This window comes from Megalobrama amblycephala, linkage group LG1 (assembly GCF_018812025.1).
Source record: "Megalobrama amblycephala isolate DHTTF-2021 linkage group LG1, ASM1881202v1, whole genome shotgun sequence".
Classification (NCBI taxonomy): domain Eukaryota; kingdom Metazoa; phylum Chordata; class Actinopteri; order Cypriniformes; family Xenocyprididae; genus Megalobrama; species Megalobrama amblycephala.
The window spans coordinates 56796989-56817010 of NC_063044.1; the positions used below are offsets into that span (position 1 = coordinate 56796989).

The 20022-nt window shown below is 38.8% G+C and overlaps 1 protein-coding gene across 3 annotated transcripts in view; it reads right to left on the reverse strand.

Annotated features, from left to right (window-relative positions):
• The window catches only part of rbfox1 (RNA binding fox-1 homolog 1), a 333513-nt gene that overhangs the window by 290321 nt on the left and 23170 nt on the right, over positions 1 to 20022 (reverse strand). The window contains exon 1 of one of the 3 annotated variants that reach the window (XM_048203198.1): positions 15702 to 15983. The exons of 1 other annotated variant lie outside the window; for it this stretch is intronic. In XM_048203198.1, the coding sequence (XP_048059155.1) occupies positions 15702 to 15746 (45 nt within the window). In that variant the 5' untranslated portion in view covers positions 15747 to 15983. Of the gene's footprint in view, positions 1 to 15536; positions 15984 to 20022 lie in introns of those variants that run through there. One more of the 3 variants, XM_048203253.1, reaches the window with a different exon arrangement.

A 20022-nucleotide genomic window follows, 5' to 3' on the forward strand; every position in this document is an offset into this window, starting at 1 on the left:
TTTCAGATCGACGCGGGAAGCTACGGCTGACTTTTCTAAATAGCTGGCATGTTCAAAGATTAAAATATCTCAATTATGGACAGAATTACTGAACAAATGCATATTCTAATTAGCCCTGTTTATCTTCCAACAAGCAGTTCCTCTCTCTCTCTCGCTCTCTCTGGCTCAGACGAGTCCACCCGAAGCATCCTTATCTCCACACGCATACATGCTCAGCCCCACGCGGCAGACAACGGATGGCCTCCTTTATATGAGAAAAACATTTACATAAACAGCAACCACTGCCCCTGCCAAGTTTAAGGATGCAAGTGTACAGATTATTACCGGTGTCTTCTTCATTCATGACCCTGGAGTCATTTGCCTGCTCTGTACCATGAGACATTCGTGAGTAGGCAGACACAATAGTCACATACAAGACAAATGTTTACTATGCCTTAAAACGTGGCTTTATGTATCTTAGGAGGTACTTCAAGGAACAAATCATCCAAAAAGTATTTACTCGCTCTCATGTTGTTTCTATGAGAAGACATTTTTAATGTGCTGGTTACTCTTTTCCATGCAATTGCAATGAATGGGCATAACAAATTATGGCACAAAAGCATAACAAATTATTATTAAATTGATCCATGCAAGTCATGCTTTATACATATTTCTAGTCTTCTGAAGCCATCTGATAGTTTTGTAAAATGTAAGAATGTCAAGTTATAAACTGATCTTGCCTTAAAATGAGCTGTTATCCATTTCGCATTTGAGAACAGTGTACCTTTAACTTCTTTTTTTCTTTTTTATGAATCCCGCCCCTGAACACTTCAGTTAGTGAATGAATGAATCAGAGCTGATTTAATGAAAAGATCTTGATCAAAAGCATGGTTTGTTAATATATTGGACACTCAAGTGTCATATGGTTTCCAAAGACTTGGAATGTATTGAATATACACTACTGTGAAAAGTCTTAGGCACGTTAGTATTTTCACCCCAAAGAATGGTTTTAAGCCAGTTATTTATATCTCTTGCTGTAGTGTGTGGAAATATCAGTTTACATTTCCAAACATTCATTTTGCCATTAATTGTAATAATCCAGTGATATTTCTGTAACAGCCGGTGCTCCACACAGTGATCTGATCTCACCATTATTGAATCTGTCTGTGATCACATGAAGAAACAGATGAAACTGAGACAAACTAAATCCGGAAGAATTGTAGCAACATCTCCAAGACGCTTGAAGAAGCCAACCTGCAAAGCTACAGTACTGTAAGAAGTTTTAGGCATGTGTGTAAAAATGCTGTAAAGTGAGGATGCTTTCAAAAAATAATGTCATAAATCGATTTTATTTATCAATTAACTTTTTATTAACTAAATCAAATCAATATTTGGTGTGATCACCCTTTGCGTTTAAAACAGCTTTTGCCCAGGTACACTTGAACATTGTTTTTAAGGTAGGTTTTTAAGCAGGTTTCTTAAAATGTCTTGGAGATGGCCACAGTTCTTCTGGATTTAGTCTGTTTCTGTTTTTTCTGTTTCTTCATTTAATCCCAGATGGATTCAATAATGGTGAGATCAGATCTCTGTGTGGAGCACCAGCTGTTGTCAGACTGCTTGTGCATACAAAAATATCACTGGATTATTACAATTAATAGCTAAATGAATGCTTTGAAATATTAACTGAAATTTCCCACTGACACTACAGCAAAATATATAGATAACTGGCTTAAAACCCTTTTTTTGGGGTGAAAATACTATTGTGCCTAAGACTTTTGCACAGTACTGTATGTAATATGGACACTTTCATGGTAATTTTATTATCAAATTTTTTTATCATTCAAAATTTTAATTCTGAAGCTTGAATATTCCAGTCCATAATTATTGTAACTTGTAAGAACAAGAGTGACCAGTACATTATCCAAAATTTGTACTTTTGTGAAATAAAGATGAAATGATGTCTCACAGGTTTTGATCAATATGAAGGTGAGTAAATTATGACAGAATTTTCATATTTTGCTTTGTTAAACCTACAAAACACAAATTAGAACTAAAAATATCAGAGCTGTCAGTGGATAAAAATAGATAATGACTAATGTCATCATTTTCTTCAGTTCTTTTGTAAGGAAAGAGACTCTTTCATGGAACACAATATCTCTACAAACTTTTTTGAACAAAAACTCACTTTTCTGGCTTGATGCCAAAGAACAGAAGACTGCCTGGAACTACCCAAAGCTAATGATGGTGAAACAAATGTGCATAAGTCAATATGAACACACATTTTACATGCTTTTTTAAAAGTATAAGCCAATAATGAAAATGAATACATCTGCCATAATGATCAGATCTAATTATTACACCAGGAACTGCTTGACATAGTGTTGCAAGAGCAACCAGAAAAGCAACAATTTCTGGCCAAGTCTTGGAAGGCCATGGCTTTTTTTGATGTCACCGAAGAAGGCGACTCATACCTGGCAATTGCCTCTCAAGTGAACCATGCACCTCCAGAAAATGGCCATTTATCAGAAACAAATGAGATGTCATAGGTCAGAACAGCACCCAGGCCTTGCATCCTCCACAGGCTTGCTATTTGTCACACCAAATGAGCAAAACAACAGGCTCTGCAGAGAACACTGCGAGGACAGCCTCTCCAATTAGTCAACTGATACACCACTGCTGCTATCGCCATCAGCGAGCCAGTCGGCAGCAAATGGTTTCCTTTTAAAACTTCGCCGCCGTCACGTACAGAGCTGGGATTTAACTGAAGCTTGACTGAAAACATACCGGCTACATACAAGCATATTTGGCATCTGATCACTTTTGGTCTACTCTGCCAAAAGTGTGCTGAATTACTTACCTAAACAATGAAATAAGTCACCAGAACGGAGAAGCTTAAAATATTCATTAATGACTGTAATTTTTAAATAACTACTGCAAAATAAATTTAAGCATAGCCACCACATTTCAGGGAAACTATGACACATCATGTAGAGGCTAATTTGGATTATAATTACCCGGAAAAACTGTGCTCCACAAATTGGCACTGTTATTTCAAAAGTCCTTGGAAGTGAAACAAATGAAATAGTGGGAGAGAATGAGGCGCGGATGAAATAAGCCAAGTCACTGATGCGGTGTTGAGGGAAGCTTTTATTCTCCACAAATCTCAAGATTTCATTGTTTCTCATGTTCTAAGAATTTCAAGGATTTTTCAGTCTATGAAGGTGATTCGACTTCCACAGTTAAATGCCACATTAATAAACGTAACTATGAAAGCCTGTGGGAATTGTGTTGATATTTTATATTAAATTAGTGGGTAGAAAAAAAAACACACAGTGAGTTGCAGCCCTGCATCACTATTGAAAAAATTCAAAAGAAAGAATGCTGTATTGTTTTGTTTTTCAATTGGCTCAGAATGACATTAAAGGATTAGTCTACTTTCAAATAAAATGTTCCTGATAATTTACTCACTCCCATGTCATCCAAGTTGTTCATGTCTTTCTTTCTTCAGTCAAAAAGAAATTAAGGTTTTTGATGAAAACATTCCAGGATTATTCTCCTTATAATGGACTTCAATGGCCTCCAAAGGTTGAAGGTCAAAATTACAGTTTCAGTGCAGCTTCAAAGGGCTTTAAACGATACCAGACGAGGAATAAGGGTCCAAATTATTATGCAATTGACATATCAGTAAGATTTCAGTACAATAAACATTCAGATTTTAGTTTTTCTAAGAAAATGTTTGTTTATTTATCCATGTCTTTTTAGATAACTGGTATCAATCTCAGACAAAATAATTTGCCAGGTCTATGGAAACCCTACTTAGAGGTTGTTCCACATTATTAAGCAAGTCACAGTTCTCATGCCATATGGAGAGGAAGAAAGATCTTTCTGAAGATGAAAAGCATGAAATGGTGCAATGTTGTGCAAAAGGCATGAAAACAACTAATACTGTGTGAAAACTGAATGGAGATTATCAAATTGTCATAAGATTTGTTAGTGATTTAGAGCACAGTAGAACTCGGTTTATTAAGGAAAGTTCCTGTCAAAAAAATTAATTGTATTAAAAGGGCAGCTATAATAAAACAAATGTTGAGCAGCAAACAGGTATTTGAAGCTGCTGGTGTCTCTGAAGTCTCAAGAAGCTCTCCATGCTGGCTGGCAGTTGTGCATAAAGATGCATTTCAGCCACCACTAACCAAACCTCACAAAGAGAAACATTTACAGTGGGTGTAGAAATACATTTTCAAACAGTTTTATTGCTGTGGTGTTTTTTTGCAGCATGGGATAGTGCATAATGCATTGCATTTCAGAAGGCACTATCCTCCTTTTTATACCATAGCTGAAAATGGCCAGTTATGAACTCCACATATCTTGCAAAAGTCATTTAAATACCCTCCATCTCACTTCCCAGTATTCCAGCCCAAATCATCACCCACCAGCTCCTTGCTGAAGTCACAGTCTTGTTGGAACGTGGTGGCCATTCACCAACCATCCAGAAATCCATCCATTTAGACCATCCATTGTAGTACGGCATTAGTCAGTGAATAAAACTATTTAAAAATGAGTCTGAGTATATATTTCTAAACCCACTGTAAATGTTTTCTTTGTGAAGTTTGGTTAGGGGTGGCTAAAATGAATCTTTACGCACAACTGCCAGCCTGCATGAAGAGCTTCTTGAGACTCCAGAGACACCAGCAGCTTCAAATACCTGTTTGCTGCTCAACACTGGCTTTTTTATAGCTGCCCTTTTAATGCAATTAATTTTTTTGACAGGAACTTTCCTCAATAAGCCTTTATCTGACCGAGTTCTACTGTGCTCTAAATCACTCACAAATCTTATGATAATTTGATAATCTCCATTCAGTTTCACACAATATTAGTTGTTTTCATGCCTTTTGCACAACATTGCACCATTTCATGCTTTTCATCTTCAGAAAGATCTTTCTTCCTCTCCATATGGCATGAGAACTGTGACTTGCTTAATAATGTGGAACAACCTCTAAGTAGGGTTTCCATAGACCTGGCAAATTATTTTGTCTGAGATTGATACCAGTTATCTAAAAAGACATGGATAAATAAACAAACAAACATTTTCTTAGAAAAACTAAAATCTGAATGTTTATTGTACTGAAATCCTACTGATATGTCACTTGCATAATAATTTGGAACGCAGTGTAGCGAAAAGATCGGTCATTTTCGAAAAAAATACAAATGTATATGCTTTATAAACACAAATTATCATCTTGTACGTGCTTCCGCTTTCTGTATTCTTCAAAAAGCTTAGGCCTACGCCTTCCCTATTCTACTTACGGAAAAAAACGGAACTGGCACTGCGTTCGTTTCTCTAGATAAGACCCTTATTCCTCGTCTGGTATCATTTAAAGCCATTTGAAGCTGCACTGAAACTGTAATTTTGACCTTCAACCATTTGGAGGCCATTGAAGTCCACTATAAAGAGAAAAATCCTGGAACGTTTTCATCAAAAACCTTAATTTCTTGTCGACTGAAGAAAGAAAGACATGAACATCTTGGATGACATGGGGGTGAGTAAATTATCAGGAAAATTTTATTTGAAAGTGGACTAATCCTTTAATGTACAAAAGCATGCTATTTGAATTTGACTGTAAGAAAGTAATCTAAATTAATCACATATTTGTGAACGCCACCTATAGCAATTTGCATTTAAGAAAATGTAAACATTAAATGATAGACAGACAGACAGGTAGATGGACTAGAGTAACGGCTGCTGAAAATTCAGCTTTGTCATTACAGAAATAAATTACATTTTAAAATGTATTAAAATAGAAAACAGTTCTTCTACTGCACAACCCAGCTTTACAATGAATGAAAAACTAAATATGAAAGGAAAACTGGCTTTGTGCTTCATGAAAGTTGAACTTGTCCTTCATGATAGTGTCCTAAGCTTCATGCGATCCACAGCCAGGCAGACGTCTGCAGACAGTGAACACAGTTAACAATGTGGGGAGCTGTTCTTGGCACTGCGCAGCCATGACACTTTGCCCACGCACTCTCTCGCACACATGCTGTCCGCTCATTCCGCGCTGGTGGGGGAGGATACCTCTGGTTTGAATGTCAAAGAGTCAATGTATACAAACAAGTCTGGAAAATTGATGATGCTTGTGTATGCATGTGGTCTGTAAAGAATATTAATATTCCCTGTGCCCATTCTATGTCTTTTCAAATGGGAATCTGCTGGACTTTGAAGGTGGGGAGAGGAGGGGCGGAAACCGCTGTCTGTAAACTCGAGCTGTAGATGACATTATTAATCTCAATTTAGGAACTCTGTGAATGCGCATTGAGCTGCGACAAGAGGAAGCGATACAGTAGCAGAGCTCCTCCCAGCGGGGTGTTCCCAGTTTAGAGTACATATAGCCTGCGCGTCCCCAGCGACGCATCAACGTGACAGAAGTCTATCGACGGTGACCTTTCATACAGATAGCCAAAAAGTTAGCTGTCAGATGCTCGCCATTACACCCCAAAATTATCCTGGAGCAAAAAATTGATTTTTGTTTTACAGCAGCCAGGCAGTTTATGGAGGGCGATTAAGAGCCGTTTTCCTCACCGAGAAGTGGATTCCCTTCGCTGGGGCCTGGGGTCTGCCAAAATGGCTGTAAGAGGATGTCTAGCATCTGCAATGTTTGCTAAATCGAAGCAAGGCCAATAGTCGGCAGATCTTTAAGGACTAGAAAGTCTTTTTCAGTAATAATAAGGCATGCAATGACAGCTGCCACCGTTCCACTTATTGAGTAAGTGCGAGCCGAGTCGCATAGGAGAGCAGCCCACCATGATGGGAAAGATGTCACCGAGTAAGGAAGATGCAATTAAAGGCTCACCTGAGAGAAAATGAGTGGCGGTGTCTCGACGGGCTGTTATGAAGCCTCACGTGCTGTGTATTAGAGATAAAAAGGTTCATCAGAAATTCTCTCTGAAAAGGCAGGAACAGTCGCCGTGAGGATTAGAAATCCCTTGTTATGATATTCATTAACATAATAAAATAAACAAATGAAATCTGTGGGGCATTAAAATTATAATCCACATCAATGGCTTTTCTGAGTATTTTTTCCCTCACAGAGAAGACCATACAGCATAAAACGATAACAAGCGCCACAAATGTACCATAAAACCTGATCTACAGCCACGTGGATGCCAAACGGAGAGGTCTAGCTTTGCGTTTCACATGCATCTCTTGATCAGTCACCTTTGCGAATCCCATTTTCATCCATAGATGTCGGGATTATCTTCACTATCTCCCTGACACAGTTTGTTTCTGTTTACACTGCCATGTGGCGTTTTATGTGCTGTTGTATTGTGCATATTGATATTTCACACCAACACAGTCCTCTGAGTTGTCACAGGTTGCATAACATTCATTCTGGCTGATACACTGCCAATTCTGTTCTGGCACAGGCTCTCGTCGCCCATGGCAAAATAAACATCAAAACCTCACCATGCACGCCAAACCCAAAGAGATTCGGGAGCGACCTCCGCGGCTCAACGTGGATGAGGATGAAGCCAAAGAAGCAGATTTAGAATACATCACAAAACCTCTGATGAAAAAGAATCTCATCTCAAAGGGTTTTACCAGCAATCCACACTGGGGTTGGAGGAACACGTCGTGTTTCAGGCGCAAAATAAAGTTAAGGAGAAGATTGCAAAAAATAAAGCATGATAAAAATAACTCCGAACATGCGACCAGGAGCACTAGAGGAAAACCTGATTCATGTCAAACTGCTGGATAATAATCCACACAGCACAATTTCAACAGATGGGATGATGTCTAGTGGGACCTAAAATGTAAGGCTTCATGGAGAAATGGCTGAGCACATTAGAGTTAATATCCACCTGATATCATCTGTGATCTCCATGTACCAGCTGAAAGCTCCAACATGACGGATAACGCCAACATCTGGTCTCAAAGTGCTCACAGACATACATGCTACCGTAGCCGTCTGTGAGCCCATTGGATGAGCCGATCACAACAAGCAACAACAGCTTGAACCCTTCAAGACAAGTCTCCCACCCCAATGTCAATCAAAGCAGCAAAAATGGCAAGCAATTCCAGCCTCGCTGGTGCTTTTTAAACAGAAAATGTATGTTGTCTTAAGGAACGGCATCTGCATAATACCCCATAATCCTGTGAATCCTGCAAACGTCTGTCTGACAGCAACATAGACAGAGCCCGCAGGAGAGGTTTAATCAAAGGTCAGGACAGAATCTTAACACCGTTTACCAGCACGGCCCAATCCCTCATTTGGTGCGGCGCCAAATCCCAACTCCAAGGGGAAATGTGATTTCAAATGACTTATTGTACAGTGCATGCTGATGAGAAACTAATGTCATTAAGAGAATATGCAAAAGCAATTGTTCGATGCACTTTTAATGGAAAGGAACATTTCCATCTCTGTTTTGACAGCAAACAAAGGCACACCAACAGTTTATGACCATTTATACCAGTGCAAACAGAGGGAAAGGAGTGATTTGCCTTCACAAGCGAACTATATATTCAGGCTGTCATAGCAATACTGATGACAGACAGATGAAGTGTTTGTTTTGAACTCAGGAAAATGCGGCTTTACACAGACCGTATATTACAAAATAAACTTTGCTTATTGCTTGCGCTAGTCACCCTACACACAGCCGCCCTCCTTTTCTTTGGGCTAACCCCTAAACTGGTTTTCTTCCAATTCAAAATAACTGCTTAACATAAAGATTCTTCTGTTTTACAGCTTTCACTTAAAAAGATTGAGGACAACAGGCAATTTTCACTCAGGCAACTCCAGCCACCACCCCCTGCATCGGAATGAAGATGGACGGTACAGGCGAAGCACAAACATCTGGAAATCCTGAAGAGATAGTGGCACTTTTACAAGATTAAATAGACCACATTTAATAACATTTTACTGGGGGAAGACTAATGTGTTGCCTTGCAAGCGCATTAGCATTTTGATAACCAGCTGAAGACTTTTCTTCCATTTGCGATAAGGAGAGAATGCAAGGCCGCATAGACAGCGTGAAATAATTGGCACACAGCATGTGAAAAGTCAGCATTTAAAAAGGAGAGAGGGTAGAAATAAGGAAATAATAGAAAGGAGGAGAAAAAAAAACATTTTCAGGTAGATGAGAACCGAGGGAGTGCTGATTTTAGAGTTCAGAGAAGGTTCTCTACAGCTCAGGGTGATTTCACAATTTGAACAGTCCTCTATGTTGAATAAGTGGAGTCTGAACTAATTATGTAAAAAACTGTAAAAAAGCATGCCTCAGCACTATGCCCAGAGTTAGCCTGACGTATTGCACTGTACTTCCACTGAATACAAAAAGCTTGAGAGCCTCTACCTCATGAGATCTCCCTGATGTCTAAAATAAGAGGTAGAGTAGCCTCGATCCGTAATCACGCTTCCCAAAAAAGCCTTCAGATTGTGTTACGGTGTAAACGAAAAGAAAAACTAAAGCAATGACTCATCTGACCTATGAGTAAGGCTTGGTGTACCACACCATGGTAAAGCCTCTGGCGGATTTAAGACACATGAGCGTGTAGCCGTGCCACGGGGTGTTGGTGACTGGTCTGACAAAACCATGCTGTGTGAAATCACTTTGAATTATCACTGTGATCATCACCAGCAGGCCCCAACCTCAGAGCACCTAAGGACAAAACGCCCAACATTCAGCTATGAGCTCTTGATGTCCATTAAGACTGACGTGACAAGTAACCCTTCCTCAAATACGAAAGCCTAAACGAACACACAGAGCCAATTAAATCATATACAAACAAACACAAATTAAAGGAGATGTTAAGCGCGCCGCTAATGCCCGTCAGCGAATGTCATGTACACGGAGACTGAAGGTCAATGCGGTGGCGTGTTTTTCTTCACTTAACTGCTCCTGAGCTACTGACCTGCAAAGCCGCATTTCTAATCTGTACACTGTAGCATGTCAAACGTACAAATTTTGTTAGTGATGAAAGCATTTATCGATGACTCATGGTGTCAGGAAAGATTCAGTCACCCCGCGGGATCTAACTGATATAACTTTAAAGCTGATATAACTTTAAATGGGAGCTTTATTTGGTGCCTAATTAAAAAAATCTATGTCAAGTTATGTCAGTTTTATTTGTATAGCGCTTTTCACAACATGCATGATTTCAAAGCAGCTTCACAGAAAATCATGATGTTAATGTTTAATTAACATTGTGATTTTATTAAATGTCTTAATATCTTCACACCTTATAGTCAAGCAGATTAGAGCTGGTTGATAATATCGTTTACATTTTGCAATATAGACAAATCAAGCAGTTGAAAATTGCTATATGGTTCATATCCCTTTATATACTGTATGTAAGGAGGTTAAGTTGGGTTTTCTTAAATATGAAACTTTTTTACAGAGCTGTGCAATAATAAAGAATACATTTTATATGTTGTACATAATATATGTTGTCTTAACAATGTCAATTTGACAATTAAATTCAAATTCAATCAAAATATGTCACATATCATATAATCAAAGCTTTTTTTTTTCTTTTTTTCAGTAAGCTTGCAAGCTAGCCTACTATCTTAGCATACCACCACTATCTGATTACCTTAGGATTTCACTAGCCAGTTAACCTAGCAGAAACTAACGAGGGCTGGGTCCGAAAACTTGAAAATGCTGCCTTCGGAGGACACATTAATGTAGGAAGGCATCAAGGCACGTATAAATTCCTGAGATACCTTCATTTGATTGATTTTTGAAGGTAGCATAGATGTAGCCTTCACTGCCTTTGATATTCCACAATCCTGTGCGTTCCATTCTGTGACAGTTGAGCTAGAAAAATAAAGATGGAGTCTGAAAGCTGCATTTGCTGGTCAGTTTGTGTATAAATGTACATTTTTGAACAACATTTTCTACTTTTGATGTCACTTCTATAGAGAGAAATTACTACTGTAGTAATTAAATATTTGTTTAGTTCTCTAAATGTAGATCATTAAACTGTTACACTGCCTCAGAAGTCTGTCTGAAATCAGTTTTGTGAGGTGCCATCATGCACAAACACTGCCTAAGTCATTGCCTGATAGGGCAGAGAGGCAACAAGTCAGTTGCCTAGGTTTTCGGATGCAGCCAGTGTCTGAAAAATCGGACATCCTTTAAGACCCCAAGACATCTGGCTCAAAGAACTTCTAATGAGTACTCTCTCTTTAGTGCCTGATTACAATTCCTACAAAATCACATTACATTTGAAATACGTTATAATAATGACCATTAATGTCTGTTTTAGTCAGCTTACATACTAGCATAGCATGCGGACACCAAATTAACCTGAAAGCTTAACTCGTACACAACGGATTTGCACGTTTAAAACTAAACTGAAATTAAATTAAAAATGTTAAATATTTCAATAATTAAATGAAGGATTTAATTAGTTTGAATTTTAGAAATTTCTGATTCCAATTCCAATTCTGCTTATCGGTTTGGTCCAATTTGGTCAAACATTTAGATATCAAACATATTTATTAAGATTCTGTCTTTATGCAAAACATTCTGTTGCAGCTGAATACCATAAACAAAAATAAGCAGCCTAAAGAACTACTAACTAATAAACTAGACTAAACTAATATAAAAAAATTTATAGACAAGTGTACAGCCAGTAATACAATAAAACAAATAATCAAATTAGCAATAGCAGCACAAATAAACACAACGAAACAAAGTTCGGAAATTGAAATCAAATGTAAAATACTGCATAATTTTATTTGTATCATTTCTACCAAGAGTGCTACAGAAGGATAACCAGAAAGGCTATTTTAATTATGTAGAAGAAGAGACTATCATAATGTGATACATTCTTTTAGCAGGCATTTCAAATGGTCCAAAGGGGATAGAATTCTGCAGAGGAGATATAATCTTGCACAACACTGGGCAAATTCCACTTAGGTCTAATTAAATCACTGTTTTGTTTGGCCATCTATGATTTCATTTAACACTGATTAAAACAAGCAACTTTGAAAGGTGTCACCACATCTTCATCCCTTTATCCTCTCTTAACGGTTTGGCGATATAGAGATAGAGATTTAACTCTGCCCACCATGAACATAATTTCAATTACATTAAAAATGTCAACACAAATAACTGTGCCAGCATGAGATCTACAACTGTGATACTATGTGCTGGGGGTGCTTTCTTAAGAGGATGATGCAGGTGCTAAATGCTAATGGCTTTGAGCGCTACAATCCACGGCCAATTAAGTTTTGTGAACGCGTGTTTATCAATGCAAACAGAGTTGGGATTAAAAACAGATTATCCTGAAATCCATACCCACAAGGGCCAACATACACCATTACATTCCAATAAACTGGTTTCTTCTCCAGGCAAATAAGCATCTCCCTCCCTGAGGCTATTAACCAGCTATTCTGTCAGTCTTCTTCATTCACAGACCATCTACAAGCAGCAGTATCGATTGCACTGGAAACCCTTAATAACCCAGGACAACAAACAACCAACATGGATACTTTCTTCTTGAAACTGCAGTTACAGTTCGCCCTCTGGGATTACACAATAAATCACTTGCTTATCGCCCAGCACTAGGCTTCTTGTTTGGTACATCACATTAATGAGATTCATCACATGTCTGTGCTTTTAAATCTCCATCATGCACTGCTAGAAAAGACTAGATTCAACGAACAATGTCTAGACTGCATTCTCGAACAGACTGCTTTAAAATAACTTTATTGTACGATAGAGAAGGTTAAACAGTTTTGTGTGGAAGTCAATGACAAACGTCACTGTCAATGCAAAACGTATCTGTCATGTTCTCTCTGGAAATTACTGCGAGCATAGAGAATAAAAATGTGACAAAAGTATCAAAATTAAAATTAAAATCAAAATTATCCCCCTTTGCAGGATTAACCCATGTCTTTACTCTCCATAACATGCTATTGTTTCATATAATCTTCCACTTTTCTCCACAGCCAACATAAATTTAGCATTGTGAAACAGCCTGCAACCTCAAATGACTGTACCGAATTGGTTCAACAAATTGACTGGGCAAGCCAGTTACAGAATTACATTGATGCAAATATTTTTTTTTTTTAAATATACATAACATTTTTTTTTTTTTAATTAATAGTCACAATAAACATAATACAATTTGAAAGGAACAACTCAAAAGGTCTCAAGTCTGCAAAGAATGAAAAACAGTTGTACATTCATAGCACAACCAAACAGCATTTAAGACCTAAGGTATTGCTTCTTCAGGAGATTTTTAACTTAAGGACTAATACTCCAATAAGATATCACAGACTTATGAAAATAAAAGGAATGAAAAGAAAATATTTAAGCAAAATTGGCAGGTAAAAGAGCCAGGTCAGATAGCAAGCTTTATAAATAAGACAAAATAATTCAAATCATTTCCTTCAGAGTAGGTATCATTATTTCAATACCGTCTGAACCAAAAGAGCCAAGTGTCCTGATTGGGCAGGTGAGGATTTGACTGACAGCATTTAATCAGGCCTTATGATTTGCACTGCTCTGCAATGTCCTCCCTATAAAATGTTCCTCTGGTAGCTGCTTTATAACTGCCTGACATTACAAGTCAAAGTAGACTATATTTGAAGGAAATGGATCTTGAAATTTGAGCTCTGTCTGGTATGTCGGTTTTATTCAGTAACCAAATTCCTTCGCCAGAATGTCACAAAGCTATACGTTTCTATATGCTGTGCAGCAGACATACAGTTATTACTTTGTGATATAAATGTAGAAAAAATACACAAACGAATGCTGCCAATCAGAACCTTTTTTTCCCGTTCAAAACATCGAGAGTGTTAGTTTCAGAGTTTTTCAGGAAAGCGTTTAAAAGTTCATCTATTAGTGCCAAATTCATTTGGTGTGGAAAATAACACCATAAATCATCTGAGGCATGGAGAAACCATACAGAGCGTTTTGACATATTGTTGTGCCATGGATCTTGGCACATTTTCTTCCATTTGTTGGCACTGTGTCATAGCCATAGTGATTCAGTCTCCATTTGTTGTAAAAAGAAAAACATCGGCATTGTGTAGGACCATCTACGGGCTCAGCTGTTGTTTTCTGTGCATAATATTCCTCTGTGGGAAACCACGATTTTAACCATTGACTCCAGAATGAAAATTGGTCTTTTGCCATATACTAAGCAGGGTGCAGGGAGCACTCCTTTATTGCAGCTGGTCATTAAGCATTACAATTACGAGTCAAAATTGTAGGTTCTTGTGCTCTTTTGCCTATATGGCTAACAAACGAAAACAGCAGATTCTTAATTACATTATTACACTATTAGTGTTAGTTAAACACATAATACACCCTCTGTCACAATGAAATGCTGTGTATTGAGCCTGGTTTCAGGTGATTTAAGACATAACTGTCATATAACAGTCGTTTTAAACAAATGCAGGACAAACACAGATCAAGAGTGGCTTAGCTGCATTCCACTGTCACTGTACAACTCAACATAGAGCAAGACAATGCACTATTTTAGAGTCAAAACAATATTTAATATGTCTTAAAGGTTTTAAATGTGACAAGTCTCTGACCATGCAATAGTGACAGAGTGGAATTAGTCAGACTCAGAGTAAACCACTCAAGTGAAAGTGTCTCTGCTGTTAACCTGGGAAAGGTTAAGACCTCTTCTCCAGGCTGCTTCAAATAAACCAGAGCCTGATTAAACTGGAAGCTACAGTCGCTCTCGTAAAACAGAATCCAGGGTCTGTGTGTCCACAAATACCTGTGTAAATCACACCTGCCATCATAACTCAGCAGAAGTAACTGTAATGATAATCTGGGAAAATGCTGTATTATTATGAAATAATAATTATAATCACATTTCAAATTTTACGCCACACAATACTTACACTAGATTGTATAAGAGGATGCATTTCTCTAGCTTTAATCTCTATATGAAATGAGGTCTACATATGAGAAGTTGACTGCTCAAAACATCCACGAAAGACTACTCTATTCCCACAGCATAAGGCAGTGAGAAAGCAGTCATCATTCTGTCTCCAAGTGACAACCTAAAAGGTGTTATTGTTTGTGTCATCTTCTTTGTAACACTATTTCAGATTTCAAATTCCAGTACGTGTGTAATGCACAGTTTTCTTCCTGACTCCCACTGTCAAGTACAGATGCATTTATTGATCTCAGTGTGAGAAGATGCACAATAACCTGAACTTTCCAGTAGCAGGTGAACCAGCAAAGTCCTTGGAAATAATACAGAGAGAGCTAACGCTGTAACATTTAAATCCTATTGATCTCAAGCAGGTAACTTTGTGATAGTTAAGATGAGGTTTACGTATCTCGCAAAGTCCTTTAGAAATGGTACGAGTGTACTGGCATCGACCATTAAAGACAGAGCATGAGATATGGACCATTCCTTAACTCGAGAGATCTCGGCGAGCATGCCTGAACCCAAAACACATGCCATGCAGAAAGCACCGGTCTCTCTCAAGTCCCTCAGAAATGTCCCTCAACGCCACAAACCTCAGGCGTGCATCAAGATGCAAGAATACAAGCCAAGCTATTGAGATGTCACCACTAACCTTTGATGTTGCAATAAGGCTCAAGCGAGAGTCGAAAGAGAAGAAAAACGTGTCGGCTGAAGGTTTAACGGCGGCGCACTGAAAACATCCCACGATTTCGCGTTCAAATTCCTCCTCTAACCAACGCGCTCATTTTCCTTTCTCCCCACCTCTCATGTGTCTTACCTGAAGGGCATCTCCCACGACTGCAATTAGCTGCCAAGATTTCATTGTGGTCGGGCAGCGAAAACGCAAAGGAAAAGTGCCTCCTGTTTTCTCAGTGGAGGTAAACCGATTGCGCGCGGAGAGAGGCAGAACGGGCAACGGAGAGCGCGCGAGTGATAGTCAGTGGACCGTATCCACGTGGTGCCATGTAAATGACTGCATCTGTCACTCCACGCGCCTGTGCCACAGTCATCCTTGTGATCCTTCACAAGTTCACACCATTGAGCCTGACTTTGGCTCAGGGGTTTAGTGTAAACAACTCGAAAGTGATGCACGGAATCCTACAGCTTTTCTGCACCACAAGTCGATTTAGTTAAGTGGCAAATGCTGAGCTATGCATTCGGGCTGAAAGTTCTGTTCTGTTTAGTTACCCGTTTCTTTTACAGCCTACATATATAAATGCATGCAGTTCACCTTAAATAAGATCCGTACTGTATTTATGATATGTCATATGTTCAGAGTCCATGAATTCTTGATTAGAAACAAGCGACGGAAGTGAAATAACTGGCATACATGATCACCACCCCTGTGGATGACAGCAGATGCTGTATAAAAAAAAAAAAAATAAATAAATAAAATCATCTGAAAAAATAGGACTTTTTATAGGCGTATTTGCCAGTTGTGTGTGCTTGCATTTATTTATCTACTTGAAATAAAAGCTTAAACTTAAATTGTTTTGAAAAAATCATTATAAAATATAAACAATTATTTTATCATTTATTATATATAAAATTACAGAATTTTATTTGTTTAAAAAATATTTGTTAATTAAATTTGATTATCAAAATACATGTATACAATTTACAACCCCCAAAAAAAAGAATGTGATTTAACAATAGCACTCTTTGTACTTGACATTAAAGCTGCAGTCGGTAACTTTTTTTTTTTTTTTTTTTTTAATGATCCAAAATCAATTTTTGAGCAAGTACATAACCAGCCAGTGTTCAAATCTATCTCCTTACCTTAGCCCGATTCACAACGGTAAGCTTGTAATAATGTTTTATAATAAAATCGGTACTGGTGGGTTTCCGTGGGAAATTCGAACATGCAGCCGTTCGTCTTTGCGTCATTACGTCACGTCTGTAAACAGAAAGGAGTCGTCCCTGCTAGTAGACTATATGGCATGTGAGGATGTTGTTGGTAGCGGATCATTTATAGCATTTTCTCACAGCAGCTGCAATAATTAAACTTATAATTTTAATGGCGGATTGTAATCCAGAAATGTCCAAATGACCTGGAGTGACAACTGGAGACTCACCCTTAGTCAAAAGCAAAAGACTTCGGACTGCGGAGTGGCTACAGAAATTGAAATCTACAGGTAACGCTAATATGCACGCAATGCTGATGTTGTTCACATTAACAATTTGAGAACAAAGTATAACAATAATAATAATTTGCCCAGTTTGACGTGATCCGAGCTAAGCGATCATTAGATTTAATCACCATCGGCAGCGCGATTTATTGTAATGCTTTTTTTCTCAATTGGTCAGAACAAAAGTGCCATACATGTTACTTACTTGTTCAGAAGACATTTTCCAGTTAAGATTCTTATTTTGGTCATACTTCCACGATGTCGAATCTGTGATTCCGAAGTACAGTATCCACACCGATGTGGTGACTGACAGCAAACATTAGATTCACATAAAAATGATAATTCTGCAAATAACTGCAATTGCAGGTTTCAAACAAAATGGCGACAAAGAGGCAAAACTTACAGACTGCAGTTTTAATTCACACCGTTCATGGACAGTTGTGGAATTTTGTTATTATTAGTATTATTATATTTCCATTACAATGGCGTTGAAATAAAAGTGTGTTGCAACACTCCCGGGTCTCCACTTCATTTGAGAGCGAAATTGGGTAAAAACAACAAACCCACTTGCACATCCATATCTGTATCATTATCTCCTCAGCCATCTTTTTTAATCCTCTTACAGATCTGACAGATATATATTGCTGTCGGACAGCACGTGAATTCCCCCATCGTTAACCCCACCGTATTAAGTAGGCCGCTCTAACTGCACCCTGCCTTTGATATGAAATGCAATCACAGTAGTCAATCTCATGCCTCTTAGCAGTCACTGCTGATAAGTTTAGCACGAGGCCTCTCTCGGACTTACCCCATCCCTGGCATGAGGTCGAGAACTTGAAAGGCATTAGTCGACTGCAAGGTCCTTGGCAACTGTGACATCTGACAACCCTATGACAAGAAAATATCTCCCTTTTTTTTCCTGGTGAGCAGCAGGAGGCTAGTGTAGATCAGTGTGATAGCAGTCACCGCTGCAAAATCCCGGTGACAGTCTACATAAATTGGGTTAGCAGCAGCCCCCACAGAGCTGCATCAGGCAGGGAGACTAAAGGACTTGTCATAGGTGACCTCTATGTAACTACATCCCTGCTGCTTTGAAGTGCCGTGAGACATGATGTTTAATATGTATTCCATCCTGCCCTGACATTCCAATTTCTTAGAGCTTCACAATGTTTATTAGAGTGTTTTTATGCATGCAGCTTTTTTATCATTTCATCATCAGCAGCGTCATTTTGAACACATTTCCCCCCTAAGTGTCAAAATTATTAACTAATAGCCCTGGGATGTTTATTAGCTGACAGCCGTCCTTCAAGCAAAACATGTTGTGTTTGGGGAGTCTAGCATTCAAATTTTTAAAAATAATTTTTTAGACCGCCAGTGACTGAAATAAACTTTAACACCAGACTTTAATCCTTTTCATCTAAGAGACACCATAGAGCCCCACTTTTTTTTTTTCTTTTTTTTTTCTTGGTGCTGTTCCTCAAGCCGTGACGCTATTCCCTCATGCATTAAATACCCAACACATTACAAAATAGGCCACCTTGTAGGGCCCTGTGTGTTAACACACAGCATCCCACTTTAGGTGCAAATGAGAGCAAGGGGACAGGAAGAGGACAGAGGCTAGAGAGATGGACAGTTCCGTACAGTGGATTAGAGATTACTCCTTGGCAACGTTTATGGTTATTTATGAGCCTCCAACACAATATCGGTAATGGGTTACCGTTCATCCAGGTCTCCCCGGGCGCACCCCTATACGTTTACACAAATTAAAATTGGCAACATGCCATTTGTTTCTACGGCGCCTCTTGCTTCCAACCAGGTCGCTAATGGGATTATTCAGTTCTCGTTTTTACGAGCACAAACAGTGTTGGAATCATCTGCGTGGTGTAGATTTGTTCCCTTATTTCCGCTTGCTTGTCTTATTTAATTTGATTTCTGACTGATTTGTCCCGTGCTGTGATTGACAGATGCCGGTACATGGTTATCACAGGCTTAGTATTTCACGGAAGGCACGCAGGCGAGTTAGCCGCACATATACTGTAGCGCGTCAAGGACGACTCTTACGATAAGCTGATAGAATCTGGGCCGTAGGTAGCAGAAGCAGCGGCAGTGTCTATAAATTGCCATTATTGAATATGCTGTTCTTCATGCCCATGCGATAAGAGTGCATTAAATGAGAGGGGTGCACAATGCCAGGGAGAACTGAAAGGAGACATTTCGATTTCATTTTCATCCGTTTAATTTGTTCCTATTACACGCAACAGCTCTACCTTTGTGCTCGGGCCTCCGAATCGGTTAAGTAATAATTGTAACGTTGACACGTTGAGCGATGACAAGGCAAAGCGGTCGAGGAGATTGTTGGTCACGTACAGTATATCCAGGAATAAGCTAAGAGGATTTTTCTCTCTCTCTGCCGCTCCTGGCAGGGGGCCTGCCTCATCTCTTCATTGTCTGTGTGGCTGTTTGAATCTGCACAAATTATTTATCCGCCATTCCCGTAATTACCTCCTCCCTCTTTAAATAAGAGACACCGCTTGATCGCCAAATTGCCTGATGGTGACAATAACTCGTATTTGTCGGAAAAGTTCAAGGGCTGTGGCTTTCCATTGTGCAATAAAAAAAGAAGTCAATAGAGAGATTAGCGTGCACTGAGAAACTCAATATATATTCAAATATGAACAGCAATGCAATTCGGAGTTAGCCTTCTAGACTATTATCTTAGGATAATCTCATCAGATTCTGTTTATTGCTTTCATTTATTACTCTGCCGTCCTCCCCAATTCAGCCCGCACTGTTTCATCATCTTATTTACTTAGAACAACTTTGAAGCACTTAACAGTTGCTTTCCCCAGGAGAGGCGGTCAGGGCCTCGACGCCCCAAGCTGCTCCCTACCTCGGAGCCTAATTGAGGGAGATGGGTAATGGAAGTGACTTCTCTGCCTTGTGAGAGAGAAAATTCCATCTCGCTACTAA